We start from the raw sequence: 17,722 nt of genomic DNA, 5'->3' as shown, positions 1-17,722 counted from the left end.
GTTGTGCAATTGAGATCTGTAACTTTAAGGTTTAATCAGGGCCGAGGCAGTAAGAACACAATGGCGTAAATTACAGTTACCCTCTAAAAATTCGCGGAGGCCGGGAGGACAGTAAGGGTTTCATGACGAATTTCCTGTGCTTCAGCGGCCATTTTTTTTTTTTTTTTATGACTGCTTCAGCTTCCACCTGAATTAATACAGCTAGTCGTCCTCACTGGGTTAAGGAGAAAACATGTTCCCATAATAGGATTCTAGCATTTATACATAAAATTCTCAGTGTTCCCTTCCACTAACCTTTTCCAACTTCTCTTGATCTTCTTAGTTTTTCTCTTTTTACTCAGACATAATCAAGTTATTAGGACAAAGTCCTTCCTTTTAACTTCTCTCAAACACACACACATCCCTTCTCTTCCTCCTGCAATAACATTCCTCTAAGTTTCAAAAGAGAGAGTATTATTGATAATACAGAAGTTATTTTATATACTTTCGGCAGTTATTAACGGTGGGGCTGTATAAGAACAAGGTTTGAGAAAAGCCCAAAGGACATGTATAACCATTATTATGACTGATATTGTTAGCAGACAAGTAAAGACAACTTGAACAAATGGTTTTTTAAGTTCGACATCAATTCTTAGGTTTACAGGCCTTCTTGATGTCTTGGGACAGTGTCTGCCTCTGATGTCAGTGACTTCTCATCCTCAAGGAGTCTTTGACGTGCTCGAGGTGAAGGCGAGTGTTGGGGACGGGGCCGAAGTCCACTCGCTGTTAGGCACCGTTTGGTTTTATGAGAAACACCTTTGAGTTTAGCTGCATGTGGATGAGTTAGTAACATCTGATAAGGGCCCCTCCAGCGAGGTTGGAGAGAGTCTTTAATTGATGTCTTTTTTCCAGTGGACAAAATCTCCTGGTTGTAAGGCATGGTCTTTGAAGTCTTTCTCCGGGAAATGAGTGAGTTACTAATTTATCATTGTCTCTAAGCTGGTTCATGAGTCCTTGATGATAACGCAGAATGTCTCCTCTTAGTGAGGTTGTTCATCTGTCCCTCCATCCAGATGCGCAGGGTGACCACTGAGTGAGTATTCAAAGAGGACAAAGTCTGCATTGACCCAAAGGAGTAGGTCTCAGGTCAACAGAGCACTGTAGAGGGAGCCTTTGGCCAAGGGAGTTAGAAGCTTCTGAAAATTCACCTAGTTGGGCTTTAATCGTATCATTGATACATCCCACCGATCCAGAGAACTGGGTGTGATAAGTACAATGAAAATGGTGCAGAATGGGCCACATGCTACGGATGGACTGCACCATGTGCCCAGAGAAATGAGTCCCTCGGTCACTCTGCCACTCAGAGGGAATTCCCCAATATGGAAGTTTTTGTTTTTTCAATAATAATGTACCTACCATTAAGGCTGTTGTCGGCCACGAGGGAATGCTCCAAGCCAGTGAGAAACCATACAAATCACTAATGCACTTTTGTATCCTTGAGATGGTGGCATCTGGATGGAATCCAATTACCTTACCCCGGAGGGGCCTGAGGGGGCGGGAAATATCCTTGGGACCCGTGGAGTGATTCTCCAGGGTTATATTTAGGACAAGTAGAGCATCTGCTACACACCTTATGAGCTACAGTGGGAGAAGTTTCCAGGAATATCGATGACTCCAGCAGCCATCTTTTCAGGCCCCCAGCGTTAGCTCACGCTCATGTCGAGGTGGAGGTAATTAAGCCCCTGTGGGTATGGTTAGTTTTTGGTTGGGTCTGAGCCGTATCTCTTCGTCTGGCTCAAAGTTGCCCCTTTCTGTTGCCAAATTCTCTTTTGTTCTTCTGCAGCTGTCCCTTGGAACTGTAAACGAGAGTCTTGTTGATTTCATAGGGAGTAGAAACATCCTCAGGTCCGCTTATCGGCTGCTTATTGCTGCTTGTGTAGCTGTAGCATCAGCTAAATAATAATAATAATTATGTTTTTGCTCTCATGGTGGCAGCTTTAGAATGACCTAGAATTTTGATAATTGCCAGTTGTCTCGGTTGCTGTATGACATCCAATAATTCTGCAACCTCTGGGCTGCCTGAGGAAGTTAGGAACCTCTCGCTTCCACCCCATTCCAAAGTTGTAAGCTTTGTACACCAGAGGTGTAGCCATTATCCGTGTAAGTATTAGCTATTTGCCCTTTGGCCACTGACAAGCTCCGGTTACAGCAATTCATTCAGCTTGTTGGGCAGATCTTATCCAGGTAAATAAGAACCTTCGATTATGCCCACTAGGGAGGTTAATGCACATCCAGCTCGGCAGTGTCCCTGTTCCCCTTTCAGACGAGGCCACCTGTAAACCAGGGTCAGGCAGCGCTATCAGTAGGAGCTTCCTGTAAGCCATTCCCAGGAGCGAAAGGAAGTCAGTAAGCAAAACGCAGTCGTGGGTGTCTCCATTCTGCAAAGAAGGCGACAAAGCTGCCGGGTTGAGACTGTCACATCGGGTTGCAGCAATATTGGGTGACGGAAGCAGGAGCGTTTCGTAAGACGGAACACTTCCGACGGATGAGAGCTCAGCGGAGAGTCAGCAGAGTGAAAAACATAAATAAAAGGGAGCCCATAGCCATTTCTTCCGTTAGTTTGCGTAACATGGCGGTAGCAGAGGTGGTGGGCAGGCAGGGAGGGAGCCTTTGGCTACTGAGTCTAACTGCTGACTACAGCATCCTACAGACCTAGGACGATCTCGATGTTTTTGAGCTAAAACTCCAAAAGCATTTCCCTTATTTGCATGTATGTTAATAATTCAGGCGTCCCAGGGCTTCGGGCAGCCCTTCCTCCAGGGCTGCTTCAGCTCATTTCCCTTTGGGTTCCATTGGACCGGACCAGGTCGATCTCATTTTAATAAGACACACAGAGGTTGGGCCATTGTTGAAAACTTTGGAACCTATTCGTGACAGTATCTAGTGGGATTCAGGGATCCTCTATGCTGTTTTCTGTTTGTTTTCAGAAGAGGAAAGGATATTATTCCTCTAAGTCTCTCGGGGTTAATTAGTAGCCTATCTTTAGATATTAGATGACCAAGGTGTTTTACTTGGAGTAAACGGAATCAAAGCTGGTCCTTTGAGACCCTATGTCCCTGTATAGCTGTTGTAACAGGTAAATTGTGTCCTCTTAAGAGTCTAATATGTCCTAGAGCATAAAAGTAAATCATTCACACATTGGAATTTCCTGGGAAATTCAACATCATTCAAATCACCTTTTAGTATCTGAGAGAAATAGGTGGAAGTCTTTGTACATCCCTGGGGAATTACCGTCCAGGTAAATTCGTTATCTTCTCAGGTGAAAGCAAAGAGGTATTTCCTGTCTTTCCCCCAACCCCTCCCCACAGGAATTCTGGAAAAAGTGCTATATAAATCTATCAATCACTGAAAAATATTGACAATCCACAGGAATAGCGGACAATAGGGTAGATGTCTTTATTTACAATTATGAGATTCTGTGCAAATCTCCATCCTTTCTCATTGGGTTTCTTTACAGGGGAATTACAGGGACACATGCATGCAATTATAAGCCCCCTTTTTAAGTAACTTTATATAATGGGCTTAATTCCAGTTAGTACATCAGGTCTTAAAGGATATCGGTGAATATTAGGTAGAGGCAAACTATTGTCAATAGTTATTTTAATAGGAGCAGCTGACTTAGTCTTGTCCCAGAAAAGGCTCGAAGTTACATTGGAACATCCAGTAATAAATGTTCAGTTTCAAGATTAGTTTCCTCGTGTGGAGATTCCTTTAAAATCATTGTTCTCCAAGTTAGTTCAGTATCTGATTCACTGAGTTCTAAATACATTTCACCCTCTGGGAAAAGGATCATGGGCGTCATTGGTTTCAGGTGAATTGGAGCAGATTTGACTCGTAATAATGTGTGTTGCCCCATAACGTTCTGATTTAAAAACAGACATGGGTCGATCAGCTGTCCCTACCATTTGTGCAGAAGCTTAGACCAAGGGAGGGGGCAGCTTAATCGGGTGGGGTTAAGAACAGATAAAGTGTCCCCAGCATCTTCAAGGGCCTCCGTAGTTTCCCTATGTATGGTGATTTCAATTTCTTCTAAAGTATTAGTAAGAAGAGAAACACCCTCATGTGTAGTTCTGGGAGCAGCCCTACACGTGCTTCTGTTTGTTTTCTGCTTCTAAGTCCCATTTCAGTTTCCTGCAGTCTTTCTTAAGGTGACTTGACGTTTTACAATAAAAGCAGAGTCATCTTCAGGAGTGTCTGGCAAACCTTACTGAGTAATCTTGTTGCTTTGCTCTCAGAAACCAGGCAGTGTGTTCACCGGAAGAGATCAGAAGAGCCAGGATCACATGTTCTAACACTTAAATCAGATTCCTTTGCGAACCCATCAGGGTCCTGGAGAGTGTCAGGGACTCTTTAGTTAGATGCCTTCGTTCCATCCTCATCCAAGGAGAGGCGACACCGGCTGGTTCTCCTTGTCCCGAGACCGGCTATTCTCTAAAGGGAGCTGCCAGAATTTCTGTTTGTTTGTTTGTTTGTTTGTTTGTTTCTGAGGATATTGTATAGTGGGTTGAAGTGTGCTGCTTTGGGTTGAGCTCCAAGGGGCTGTTACCTCCCAAGTCATTCCAACCCTCTTAAGTGACTCAGTTTCTCTCCCGGGCTGTCTCATACTCAGAGATCTCATAGTACTAAGTAACCAGCCTTAATATGCATGTCCCTGGATGAGTCAATTATGGAGTCCTGCTTGTCCTGCGGGGGATGACCCTCTGACATCTCCACGTAGATTCTTAGTCACCTAAGAATACCCCTGGTTCAAGCTGGAGGCAGTAAATGCCCTTATCTTCGGAGCTGAACAAGTCTAGACTCTTTTATCCAACCAAAGGTTTTGGTCGGATTCTCAGTAAGCAATTCCAATCAAAAAGCCCAAATTAAAAACCAGCCGCCATGTCTTCCCTCCTGTCCCTGAGTTATCTCAAGCCTTATCCTTAGCCTGGGTTATCTCGATTCTTAATCTTTAGTGCCACCTCGAGGATTCCTTCCCTCTAAGAACAGCCCAAATACAGTCAGGGCCTCCTACCTGAAAACATGGAGGTCCAGAATTCCAAGAAAAAACCCACTCGACTTCACCCGATGCAAAGCGAGGGGCGAGTGCGGCACAAATTGGTCACGATTGCCAGAAAGCAAAATCTCAACGGATTAGAAAGCGCCCCGAAGAAGGTCAGGTTTGCGGCTTATTTCATACACTAGAATCACAGGGGGAGATGTAAGAAGGCGTGAGATCCAGCAGTGGCGAGTTAAGGGGGCGGGAGAAAGCAAAGGGGGGACATGTCTGGGGTCGGATGGAAAGAGAGAAAGTATTCTGGGAATGAAGGATTCTGTGGCCTCCTGCTCCAGTGCTATGGCTGTGCCCTCAGGAGTTCAGGAAAGGAGGTCACTCTGACATTTCAAAGGTATGTGATCTTAGATGCGAGATGATAGACTCACTTAAGGTAAAGACTGACCTTTGTCAAGGAAGCCACAGGCCTAGGATGCGACTACCCGCCACGACCCGCTTGTAGTCAGGGATTTCTATGTTCAAACCAGCCCGAAAGGTTACTTTCAGGCTCTGAAGTTGTAGGGCCGCCGTGCTGGCTTCCCCTGGGCTTGTCAGGTTTAGTATGTGGCCCCTTTTTTATCCACAAAAGAATTCTGGAGCTACTCCAGAGGACAGAGGATGAGAGGCGCGCGTGGGGCGGTGCTGGGGGAGACGTGGAACGTGGCGAATTTTAAACCGTTGGCATCAGAAGCGCTGGTACAATGTCCATTGGACGAGTCTTGTCGGGTATTTGCATCACACGTGTTAGGCTCGAGAGAGGTCGGAGCTAGAGATTTGGAATGGGGGGGGGTTCTTTTAGATAGGGGACAAAGTTTTCCATACGTGTCATTAGATTTATGACTGGCTATCATTAGATTATGACACAATCTTAACAGGAAGAGAGTTGGACCTAAGTCTTCATTCAGCAAAGTCTACCGATTGAGGACCTCTGTGTCCCAGAGCCAAACCAGGGGGCGCAAAGTCCTGCGAGCCCAGTGAAGCGGAGTCCACAAGGTGGCCCTCTGATAGGTCGCTTGTCTTCTCGACGTGCTCCTCTCGAGTCCCAGGTGGCAGGGCTGCCTCTGTGCCCCCGCAGCCCCTTATCCTGGGGCGCCCCGTTCTCCTGACTGTGGGCAGGCGGCCCTCAGCCCCGCCCCGTGTCTTTCCTCCTTCCTGCCCTTTCCCTTGTGATTCTGAAGCCCAAACAGCCCGAGGAACAACATGACAGGCAGGCGATGGAAGAGCTGGCAGTCATACTCCAATTTTTGTCTGAAGCTGTGGAATGTGACTTCTCGAAGATCTCCAGGAGGCTTTTAGCATGAGTTTTCATTGAGCAATGAGGGTGTGTTTTGTAAAATGTCAGCAATTCGCTGTGATAGGGTTTGTAATACAAAAACGTGTTTGCCGAGGCTTCAGCTAGTATTACTTGGCAGAGCTTCTGTGATCGATAGCAGGATCACTTTTTAAAAGGTTTATTATATTCTGCTAATGTTTATTCGAAAGAGATTACAGTGCTGCATGAAGAATAGCCCTCGGTCAGCATACGAAGAGGAGATTCTCTCTAGAAGGCAGTTTGCGTGCAAAAAACTCACAACTTAAGCTATTAACTTCCTCTGACTGACAGTTTTGAAATGGCATTGTAGGGGGAAAAAAATGGTACATGAATGTTTCCAGACATCGGATTAGTTAGATAAATGAACTTTGAGTTGGAAACCAAGCTTTCTAGTTAATAAGGACAGTGCATGCTGCTTCATGGCTGTGTCTCGTAAGACTAGGCAAGCCGTTCTAGAGAAGCAATGCCCCGTACCATTTTCCAATATTGTAATGTCCCTGATGGTCCCAGCGAGCCAGTCTTAGAAAGTATGATCTTTAAAATATTTCACTGCAGAATGAAGCGCATTCACATATTTCGTGCTGCACCCACATGGGTCTTTCAGAAGCTTCTATCTCCTTCTTTAATACTGGTCATACAGACACAAGCTCTCCTTCCCATAAGAAAGAAGGGAAGAGCCACGTTTTCAGTCACGTCCTCAGGAAGTGGCCCCACACCTGAGCCATAAAACAGGCCCCCCAGCTAACAAATGTGTAATAGTTCTTTTGGAAAGCTTGTATGCTTAAAAAGGAAAAAAAAAAAAACAAAACTCATTTATGATGCCCATTTAGATCTAAATACAAAAAAGCACAGAAGGGTTGCATTTGGGTAAATAGCAATAAACAATAAGCGACCTGGTCTTTCGTCACTGTCACGCCGCGAAGTAGCAGTTCCGCGTGGGGCGGGATCCCTGTCATAAACGCGCGTTTTCATCGTGTCACGCGTGGTGGTTTCCGAGCGGACGTTCCACCCTGAGGATCTCACGGCAGTCTCTTTCTGATTGTCAGTTTCCCGTCACTGCAGTGACAAACTCCCACCGTCACGGCGGCGTACGACGGCGCCCACTCATCATCCGTCTGTCGTGAAGGTCAGAAGTCCGGTGGCCTGGCCGGGTTCTCTGCTGCACATCTCACCAGGCGAAAATCAGGGCGTGAAGGCATCAGGAGAGGGTGTGTTTCTTGCTCATCTGAGATGTTGGCTGAATTCAGCTCTTTAAGGTTGCAAGGCCAAGGTCCCTCTGTGCTCGCTGGCTGCACACTGAGGGCTGTTCCCAGCTTCTAGCGGCCACCATGTTTCTTGGCTTATGACCCCCTTGCTCCATCTTCGAAGTAAGCAAAACGGGTCGAGTCCTTCTCGTGTGGCTTCTCTCTGACCACAGCAACGAAAGGACCTTACGATGACATCGGGCCATCTGAGTACTCCAGGGTCATCTCCGCCGTCTCCCTTAATCACATACGCAGCGTCCCTTTTTCCAAGTCAGCTAAATGCATTCGCAGGGTCCAGGGGTTCATATGAAAACATCTTTGGGGGTCCACGATTCTCCCGACCACACTGATAGACGGGACGAGCATTTGTTACCCCATTTTCCTGGTGAGGAAACTGAGGCCCAGCAGAGTTCAGTGACCGGCCGGCAGTCCCATGGCCCGAGGGGTGGCATCCGGCCAGTCCGTGGACAGATCGCCCGCTTAGGGTGCCCCTGGAAGCCAAGCAGGGGCTCGGTGACCTTCCTCCGGGCTGCTGGGGGTAGTTTGAGGGTGCGACATGGCTCTGGGTCCAGCACCACCATGAGCTCTGTTTCATGCTGACACTCACGAGGGCGCTGCTGCCTCGCGTGTGGGATGACAGGACCGTGGTGACAAGGCTCCGGGTGGTCCTGTGACTTGATTGGGTGCACGGCTGATGGGCCCATCCCATCTCAGCCATCGGCCTCCTGCCCCAGGTCCTGATGTTCCCGAGCCACTGGTAGGCGGGTGGACGCAGGAGTCTGTCCTTCCTGCTAGTAGATGTGTCTGAAGGCACAAAAGATAGAACAGTCAAGGTCAGAGGACGCAGTGTCGCAGTCTGGTGGGGCCTGGCGTCAGCTCAGCCCTAGTAAGAGGCTGATTTCAGCAGCATGACCTTACCAGCTTCCAGGCCTCCATGTCACCACACAGCCCAGTTCCCAGGCCACTGTGTCACTCACTCTGCAGTCCAGGGTCCCGTCTCCAAGCCCAGGGCAGTCAAGAACCATTAAGTGGCAGATCAGACGTCATCAAGTCCTTCCGACCCTGATTCTGTCTGCCCCGTCTTGGCTCTGGTCCCTAACTCTGCCCGCCCCCTTGCTTATTATGAAGGATCCTCTGTCAAGTCACTGTGTCCCTTAGGGACGTCAGCCTCCAGGGGCGAGGCCGGCAGCCCCTCTGGGTCAGAGGGCCTTCCGCTCAGCTGCGGCTGGGGAGGAGAAGGCAGACGTTGGTTCCACAGCTCCTGAGGTGACGTCTAGAGCTCCAGGGTCTCTCGGCTCCCCTCGCAGTCAGCGTTGTCTCTTCCATCACCTACCACCTCTGCGCCTGTATCCTGTTTCTAGGTGACCCTGTTCTGGATGTTGGGAACAGAATGTGGAACAAGGAGGAAAAATTCCCTTCTCCCAAGATGTTTCTATTTTACTAGGGGAAGTGGACAGTCAACAAGTAAAAGAACCACACCAGTAAATGATCACAAATGACGAAGTATCCGGGCGTCCAGACTGAGACCTGGTGGTGGAGTCCCACACTAGGAACCCGGGGAGGACCCTCCCCGAGGAGGGGCGGCAGGCACCGAGGCCTGGCAGCCAGTGGGGGCCCGGCGGGTTCAACAGTGTGTCGGGAGCGTGGCGAGCAGACGGGAGAGGCACACAGCGACGAGACCGAGGCCTGAGCGGAGGCCAGACGCTTCGCGTCGTGAAGGCCACAGTTACTCTAGGTACAGTGGGTCACCACTGAAGAGTTTTCAGAAAGAGCCTTGTTATGGAGCTGGGGGGTTCTGCTGGAGACCCAGCGTGGGTTCCCCGCAGCTTCCCCTTTGTATTGGATGGGGGTACCGCAGCAGAACAAGGATGGAACTTAACACCAAGATGTGTTAAGTTTGAGAAAGCTGCACTGTCATGTTCGGCCAGACACTTCCTGTTAAGTGATGCGGTTATCCCCTCTCTCCCCTGTGACAACGCAAAAGCGAGCTCCAGGACAGACCCACGTCTGCTTCAGGAGCGGCCGTTGTCCTCACGCGGTCACCAAGCACGAGGAACTGTGACCTGAGGGCAGACAGGCGTGTGTGGGGGAGGCAGCGTTTCGATGAGCAAATAAGGCTTTCGGGCGCTCTGGCTATATAATCTAAAACGAAATCTAAAACGTTTGCTGCGAATGTCGGCGTCGGCACTCCTACAAGCAGCAACAACATGAAGAACTCACATCAAGAGCATCACGCATGCGAAAGGTTGGGGTGGCTGTGCCTTTCCGTGGCGTGAAGGGAGAAGGGGCCCCCGAATCTGTGATCGCATTGCGCCGTGGAAATGCAGCAGGAAAAATCTGCACCGAAAGCAATCCAGCATTCGAACACAAAAATGCTTAAAAACTACTTTACATACATATTTTAAAGGCAGTTTTTCTCTAAGGTTAATTCATGCCAGTTTCCATCAGAAGAAAATATTATTAATAAATAACTCATGAATAAACACCGCGTATGTCCCTTATGCAAGAGCAAAAAGGCCCCCAGCCAGGGACACGCCATCACGGTACTGCAGGGCCCCCCTTCCTCGCCGCGTTGTTCTGCAGTGAATTCAGTCGTGTTCCCTTATCAGCTGCACGGTGCGCATTATCTTCCTGGCTGTGAAACCAGCTCACTGATATTAAAGTGGTTATCAAGGTTGCCTCTAAATATTCACAGCAATAAACGACTCCCCTGTGCCCCGTGAATGCCAGCGCTGCAGTCCGAGGCATTCGTTTAGTGCCGGAGTGGGGTGCAGTTATCTCAGAGTCCCCCCTGAATGCAATATTTTAATATCGTTCTGCTTGAAAAATTAAGTCCCTCTGAGCTTCCAGTGTCGATGGCTGGAATGAGCGACCTTGGCTCTGAACTGACCACTGTCTTACACCTGGTCACCTGGAAGTCGTGATGGGCGTAAACTTGGTTATCGACCCCACATTTTATTCTTTTAATGCAATTTCCTCCCTTCTGCCGGCTAACTGCCACCTTATTTCAACTTCATGGTCAAGTTCATATTTTTCTAAGTCATTGAAAATTGCCTATTCTTTAAGGACATAGAAACACCAAGAAAATGATGCCATGCATCATTCCAGCCATCAGAGAAAAGAAAGGCCGTAAGCGTCACTACATCCACAGAAAGCCGCATTTACTGACGCAAGATATTTGCAACCATCACGGTGAAATAATTTAAATTCAAGTTTGGGCAAGCTCCCGATCGCACAAATGAATGAAGGGCAGCACAGTATGGATAATGCCGGGAAGAAAGATCACCTGTAGCTAGATCAATCACTTTTCAGACGGCTGTTTATACTTCTGGTTAAGTCGGATGGGCTGGCCGAGTGCCCTGTCGGAAACCCCAGAGAGAGCGGAGGGTGACTGAGGGTCCGGGTGACAGGCAGCTGGGTCCTGGCCAGAGCCTTCCTTTGCCACCTGCCTGGGCAAACCACCTGGGGGTCCCGCCCTAACTCATTTCTGTGAAGAACTTCTTCACCAGAAACCAATCTTTGATCTTGGACTCCCAGCCTCCAGAACATGCAAAAATAAATATTCGTTGGCTAAGCTGCCCAGTCTGTGGCGTGTTACAGTAGCTGAGGCCAACAGGATGGGGCTTCTAAGATTCTGGTAATGTTTTGCTTTTTCAATTGGGAATCCTGATCATTATTTTATTGTTGTCGTTTTAACTTGTACTTATGCATTTTATATACTCCTTGGATATATTTTTTCCAATAAAAAAAAAATAGGAGTATAACGATTGCCAAAACATTACCGGCCTATTGATTAGCATTTAATTGATTTATTCAGCAAATGAAATTCTCTAAGCATTCAATAAAACACACAGTTCCATTAGGGTAATCTAGCCATCATTTTTAAGACAAGGATTGCTGTATTTAATCAGCACTGGTTCATTATGTATAAAAATCAAAAGAAAATGGAATGAATACATGCTTTTAAACTAAGAAATCTCACGTAATTAGTGCTTTTGATTTAAAATAGCTCTCTGTTTGTCTCCATTGATTTCACCTGTATCATTCAGATCTCAACTAAAATACATGGATGAAGATCTTTCTGCCTCCCGGGGGAGGGGGGAGGTAAATATATTCGTTTGAAAAATGTACACGTTGGAATGTTATAACAGCTCCTGTAGGGACTTTATATGGAATCACTACAAATGTTAGTGTTTAAACTAGCTCGATTCCGTGGGGGAATAGAAGCGTACTACAGATATTTCATTTTTGCTCACAAATATAATTGTCAGAATTTCTGTTTAAGATAGTGATATGTGTGTCAATATCGTAGGCAAACACGATTTGTGGTTAAAATAAGTAAGTTATTTACATACGCATATAAAACATGTGCAAATGTACATGCATACACTGGGTACATCTTGGCAGAATAATGATGCATTTTTTGCTCCAATATTTCATTGTAAACATAATTAATAATTTTTGTTTTTCTAAGATTTAATTAATGAGTACAAAATACAAAACCTGGAGAGAACATTCTATGTGTTTATTAATTAAATCTAAGCATCAGAAATACAGGTCTTAGAAACACTTTTACATACTATATTAAAATTTTTGAAAGTGATGTGTTTAATGTTGCATATAATAGGAATAGTAATATTAATTTTAAAAGTTCCACAAACACTCAGAAATCCATACAATTCTTATAAGCACCAGACAACATCAAAATATAGCAGTTAAGAAGTATGAGTTTTACAAGATCACTAACTGTGTAAAACAAGATCTGTTTAAACTCAGAAAATATACACAAGCATTTCACGTATACGGAAATTAGTCGGTTTAACTCTCTCAGGCTTAAGTAACTACTTAAAAAATAGTATCAGCCATCAGTTAAAGTTGAGAAGAGGCTTCTTAAAGCACATAAATGAAACTTTGGGTTCACAAGGAATTCTGTGCCCCGAAGGCACCATTATTTATAACAGGCTGTTATCGCTCAGGCAGCAGTTGGAGGACACGAGTTTTAGGTCTCCATCACGGACTCAGAGATGGACAATGAAGATGGAAATCCCCGTGAAGACAGAAAAGTCCTACGCTGCGCTCTCCAGCACAGCCACGTGTCGCTCCTGAGTCTTGAAATGTGCCCACTGCGACCGATGAGCTCACCGCTTTCATTTTAATTAATTTAAATTTAAATAGCCGTACGCTGCCACATTAGACATAGGAAACTGCAGAAAGATGTGTGAGGGGCTGACCTAAAAGTAAAGTGAAACGTGTTTAACCCTTAATGGTCCTGCTCCCGCGGACCTGCTCATGGCGTTAGTCCACGCAGGTTCGAACGTGTTGTCAAAACTCACGTGACCTTCAGCGGTGGTTTTTGATTCATTTTCACTGCTTATTAATGTTGGATGTTGGAACTTAGATCCCTTCTCTCTCTGTCTTTTCTTCCCCGCCGTCTCTCCCATGCGGTTAGTGAATGCCCCGTGCAGCTGAGATGCTATGCTGCAAAAAAGCCTTTTGAATCCGGAGTTATCATAATGCCTTTCAAATATGGGATATTAGAAAACGGTGTGTGAACTTCTTCTCAGATTGTGAGACGAGCGTAAATACCAAAAGAACTTGCGAAGCAAAGGCAGATGAAACCGATGCAGTCGAATGCATGTTTGTGGGTGGTGACGACGTGTGTAAAAGGCTGAAGGGCCACTTGTGGCACTAACACAGTGCCGACTGTGGCGGCCGGGTGTGCCTGAGTCTGAGGTACCAGTTCCGGGTGTGACCCAACGCTCCTTTTTTTCTTTTTTCCTGGCTTTATTGAAATATAGGAGACAATTAGTTGTTCATATTTACATTGTACAATTCCATGAGGTTTTTTTTGCCCCCGATTATAGTTGCGACATGATAATATATTACTTTCATTTGAACAGCACTTCGTTGTTTTCAAGCCGCTAAGGAAGCTAAATTTCTGCCCTGGGCTGCGATGGCCTTTGCAGCTCCGCTCTGTAGGTTGACTGCAAGCTTTGTGAAGTCACCCCCGCCCTGCCCCGTCACCTCATCCTGGGCAAGCAGGCCACACCGTCAGGCCAAACACTGAAGCCAGCTGAGCGCTCTTAACACGTGATCAGAAGGGAACACAGCATTCGTTTTTAAAAATAAACATTAAAAATGTTCAGTTCTCTGAGTGAGAAATGCCCCGTGGATATGGAGAGCCCCCATGTGAGGCATGTCGGCCTGGGTGAGGGAGAGTTGCCCTTGACGGCCAGTCCCCAGAGTCACTGAGGGAACACGGAGGAGGGAAGCAGGGGGGCTCCGTTCGAGTACGCTGGGGGCGGCTGATAGATTTGTCCTGGGCAAGGACTCAGCTCCGCAGGGGTGTGTGTGGCATATTGGACCACCCAGGTTTAGGTTGGAGAGAACTGGGGGAAGAGGTGTGGGTTAAGGGACCTGCTACCGGGGTATGTTCTTAGGGCAAGAACTTCCGGGGCAGAACCGAGAATACAGGTGCTTGCTCCGCACTGACACGTGGCTGAGGCTTCCAGGGACCCAAGGGAGATGAGAGGGAGGGCGTCTGCCTAGCAAGAGGAAGAAGAATTTAGTAGGGCTGTTGGCCTGATTCATTCATTCCTTCATTCACCAAATATTAATCGAGCTTCTGTTATTAGTCTGGCTCCTTTGCGGACATGTTAACAAGTGGACCCACGAATGAGCATACCGAATTATCACAAGTAGGAAGGAAATTCTTCCTCACAGGGAGGAAGAGGACAGGAGACTGGAGGAGAGGACACCTCGGGTGGGGGAGAGGGTGCACATGGATCGGGGAGCGAGGTGAGGCTTCTCGGAATTATCCACATTGAAGCCGGTCCCAAGTCAAGCTGGGAGGGCCGTGGTCCAGGTGGAGGGGACGACAGGTGCAAGGACCCGGGGCTGCGGAGGAGGTGGGCGTGTCTGAGGAGCTGGCGAGGCCAGAGAGCCTAGAGCCAGGTGAGGGAGGAGGAAAGCGGAGTGGGTGTGGGGCGAGGCGAGGGCCCCGTTAGGAGCTGGCATCGTACCATCCAGCGGGCTCCTGACAAGCAGGGGCGGGCGGACGAGGCTGTCGGTGTAGAGATCGCCTTCCACTGCCGATGGAGAATGAATCGGGGGGAAACGCAGGGAGACACGGAGAGGCCCGGGGTAGAAAGGATTTGCGGTAATCCAGGTGAGAGAAGACAGGTCTGAGCCGGAGCCGGAGCCGGAGCCAGTGCCGAGGCGTCACCAGGACAACGGGAGCTGTGTGTCACAGGGCAGCGCAACAGGACCAGTTCCTGGGTCAGGTGGAGCCGGTGAGGGAAGGGGGGTTGCAAGGGGGACCTCAGATTCCTGGCGTGAGCAGTTGGGGAAAAGAGGGTGCCCTGTATAGAGATGGGGAGACCGAGGAAGGAGTCGATCATGGGAGAGAGGGGTAGAATCCAGGAGAGCGCCACAGGTGTGTGGCCGAAGGGAGAGATTGCAAAGGCTGGAGCACGGGTCACGCCGGGGCCATCTAGGAGGGTGACGCATTTTTCCAGACTTGTCCTGCCGTCCTGGTCTCTTCCGCTTGGGGTCTCAGAATGGTCCCCATTCTCTCCGTCCACTGAATATGTCTGTGGAGCTGATTCTGTTACCAGCAAGTCAAAGTGAAATATTTTTTCAACTGTCTTTTCTTATTTATCTTTCAGAATCATCCAGAAGTGTTGAATTTTCGAATACAACTGGAAAACAGAGAGCTGATCATAAATCTGGAAAGAAACGAGTGAGTCCCATTAATTCTCGTTCGTTGCATGATGGGGGAAAGTTAGGAACGCGTGGACTGAACGTGCTGTGTGATGAATGTCGGCATTTGGACAAGCAGGGCTGAGCACGTGGGTTCGTGATGCAGATTTGGATTCGAGGCTGGAATTAACTTCAAACAATGATCCGAAGGAAAATTAAAACTTTTTGTCGCTCTAGAAAAGCACTTTCTAACTCAGCTGGTTTTTCTCATAGCTCGGATGTTTCTTTTTTTCCAAAGCCTGATTTTTTCAGGATCACATTTAAGCATCCCCTTTCTGTTCCAATATGGTGTTCTGTAATTAGTTGACTCTTGGCAATTCCTGGGTTACATAAGGACAGACAGCTTCAGCTGGAGAGAAATGCTTTTCTCCCTGAGAAATTCCTAGAGTTTATTTTATCTTCCCAAGTTTGTCTCCAGTGGTATAAAGTATTTATTTTATCTTTTTATTTAAAATTTAGCCCCCCCTTTTTTTTTTTTTGCAAAATTATATAAATTTCCAGAAAATGGTATTATATTTGTTTCTGGAGCACGTGGGTATTGTTACATATTTTGTCTGTTTTCCCAGTATAAAACCGTCAGCTTTAAGGCAGAAGTCGTCTTTTACACAGCATGGCTGTCCCCGTGGGTTATGGATCGCCCCAGATCTAAAGAACCCCTCACTATTCTGTCCGATTAGGACCAGAAAATAATGAAGCTCGTCTTATAAGCCTTCTGTACTGAAAGCTACAAGTCAAGTTCCCAGGTCCTGTTTCCTTCTCTTCCAAAACTACCAGTTCCTTGGCCTCACCTGTCAGTGAAATGCTAGGATTTCCTTTGTTTCTGTTGCGTTTCGCTTTGCTGAAATGACAGCCTCACTGGAATGAGTCCCGCCAGCGATATCTAGACCCCAGATCCTGCCGCTTGATATTTCTTGCATAGGTACCCGTCCCCACCGCGCTTTCGTGAGGAGTGTGTGGGCTTTCGGTCCCCCTCGTGACCTGATGACCTTATCAGGCACACATCTTGGGTAATCAGGGAGCTGAACAGAAACCTGTATGTTGATTCCGATACGTCTCTCTTAGCACAGGAAATATTTTCAGGCTTTTTATTTACGTAAGAGTATTGTGGGCCATTTTAAGTTTTGTGCATTTCTGTTTGTATGTGGTTTTGAAAACATCTCAGTGGATAAAACTAGGTATTCTTTGAAAGAGCAAAAGAAGATAAGGCTCTCGGTGGCCGAGTGTTTCCGCCATGGAGGTTTGGGACTGGCAGTTGGATTCGGGAAGCGTCTTTCCTACGGAGGGCTATGGCAGAGAGCGTGAGTGGGGCCGATCCGGCACCTTCAGACTGTGACGATTGCAGGTAGAGGAGCAGAAAAAGACTGAATAGAATCCTCAATTATTTGTTTTTGCTGCAAAAGGGATACATGTCCAGCGCTATCAGAAAAAAAAGGAACAAAGGAAAGACCAAAAAGAAAAAAATGAGCTCCTACTACCAGACCCAATCCTGGTTAAGATTTTGTGGATGTTCATTCAGCTTTTTTTCTTGTAAATCAGGTGTGCATCTATGTCTTCCAAGTTCCCATCGTGGTCTGCGTGAAATTCACCCTACTTCTTCATTCGGCTTTATGATGGACACACCTTTTCATATCAAAACGCCCTTCGTAGAGCCCTCTGGTCCTTTGAGTCTATAAAATGGCTTAATAGCCTTGTTCATGGTTCTCTCTGAAAATGATTTACCTTTCATTAAGGGGCAGAGCCTAATGCATGTTGACTACCAGGCAGTGGCTAATCTGTATAGAAGATCATTTTAAAAGGCATTTCAATTTGCTCACTCCTGATTTTGGGTCTTTCACAAAATAATCTCAAAATCAGAAACACTGAAAGCACAAAAACTCTCTCTTCCTGATTTATTCCTCTCTTCCCAACCTTACTGTCAACCTACATTTTAGGAAATAGATGGAGAATGTTTACTAGAACCTTCTATAGCTTTATTTTAATCATACTACTTGTACCAATTGTAGAGATTTCATTCTGATAAAAAGGACATTTTTTTATAATTAGAGCATGCCAATATTATTATTTTAATAAAGCATTCCCAAAAATACTTCAACATAACAATATTTTGGAAAAAGTTTACATGTCTGTTTTATATGGACTTCGCTTTTGAGACTGTGAATACTGAAAAATCTGTTTTATAAGTAAAGCCAAATGCTTGTATGCTACTAGCTCTTAATGCTGTCGGACTCAAAAAGTAATTAACGATGAGTACGAAATAGAATTTTTACTTTGCATAGCCTTTGGCCCAACGTATCCAATTAGAGAACTTATCCACATGAAGCTACAGGCACCCAAACA

The 17,722-nt window shown here is 46.7% G+C and overlaps 1 protein-coding gene across 1 annotated transcript in view; it reads left to right on the top strand.

Annotated features, from left to right (window-relative positions):
* The window catches only part of ADAM12 (ADAM metallopeptidase domain 12), a 298,271-nt gene that overhangs the window by 42,997 nt on the left and 237,552 nt on the right, over positions 1 to 17,722 (top strand). Inside the window, exon 4 of the mRNA XM_023533770.1 lies at positions 15,292 to 15,365. Coding sequence (XP_023389538.1) covers positions 15,292 to 15,365 — 74 coding nt within the window. The remainder of the gene's footprint in view (positions 1 to 15,291; positions 15,366 to 17,722) is intronic.

This window comes from Pteropus vampyrus, unplaced genomic scaffold, assembly GCF_000151845.1.
Source record: "Pteropus vampyrus isolate Shadow unplaced genomic scaffold, Pvam_2.0 Scaffold111, whole genome shotgun sequence".
Taxonomy (NCBI): Eukaryota; Metazoa; Chordata; class Mammalia; order Chiroptera; family Pteropodidae; genus Pteropus; species Pteropus vampyrus.
This window is presented reverse-complemented; position numbering and strand designations above follow the sequence as displayed.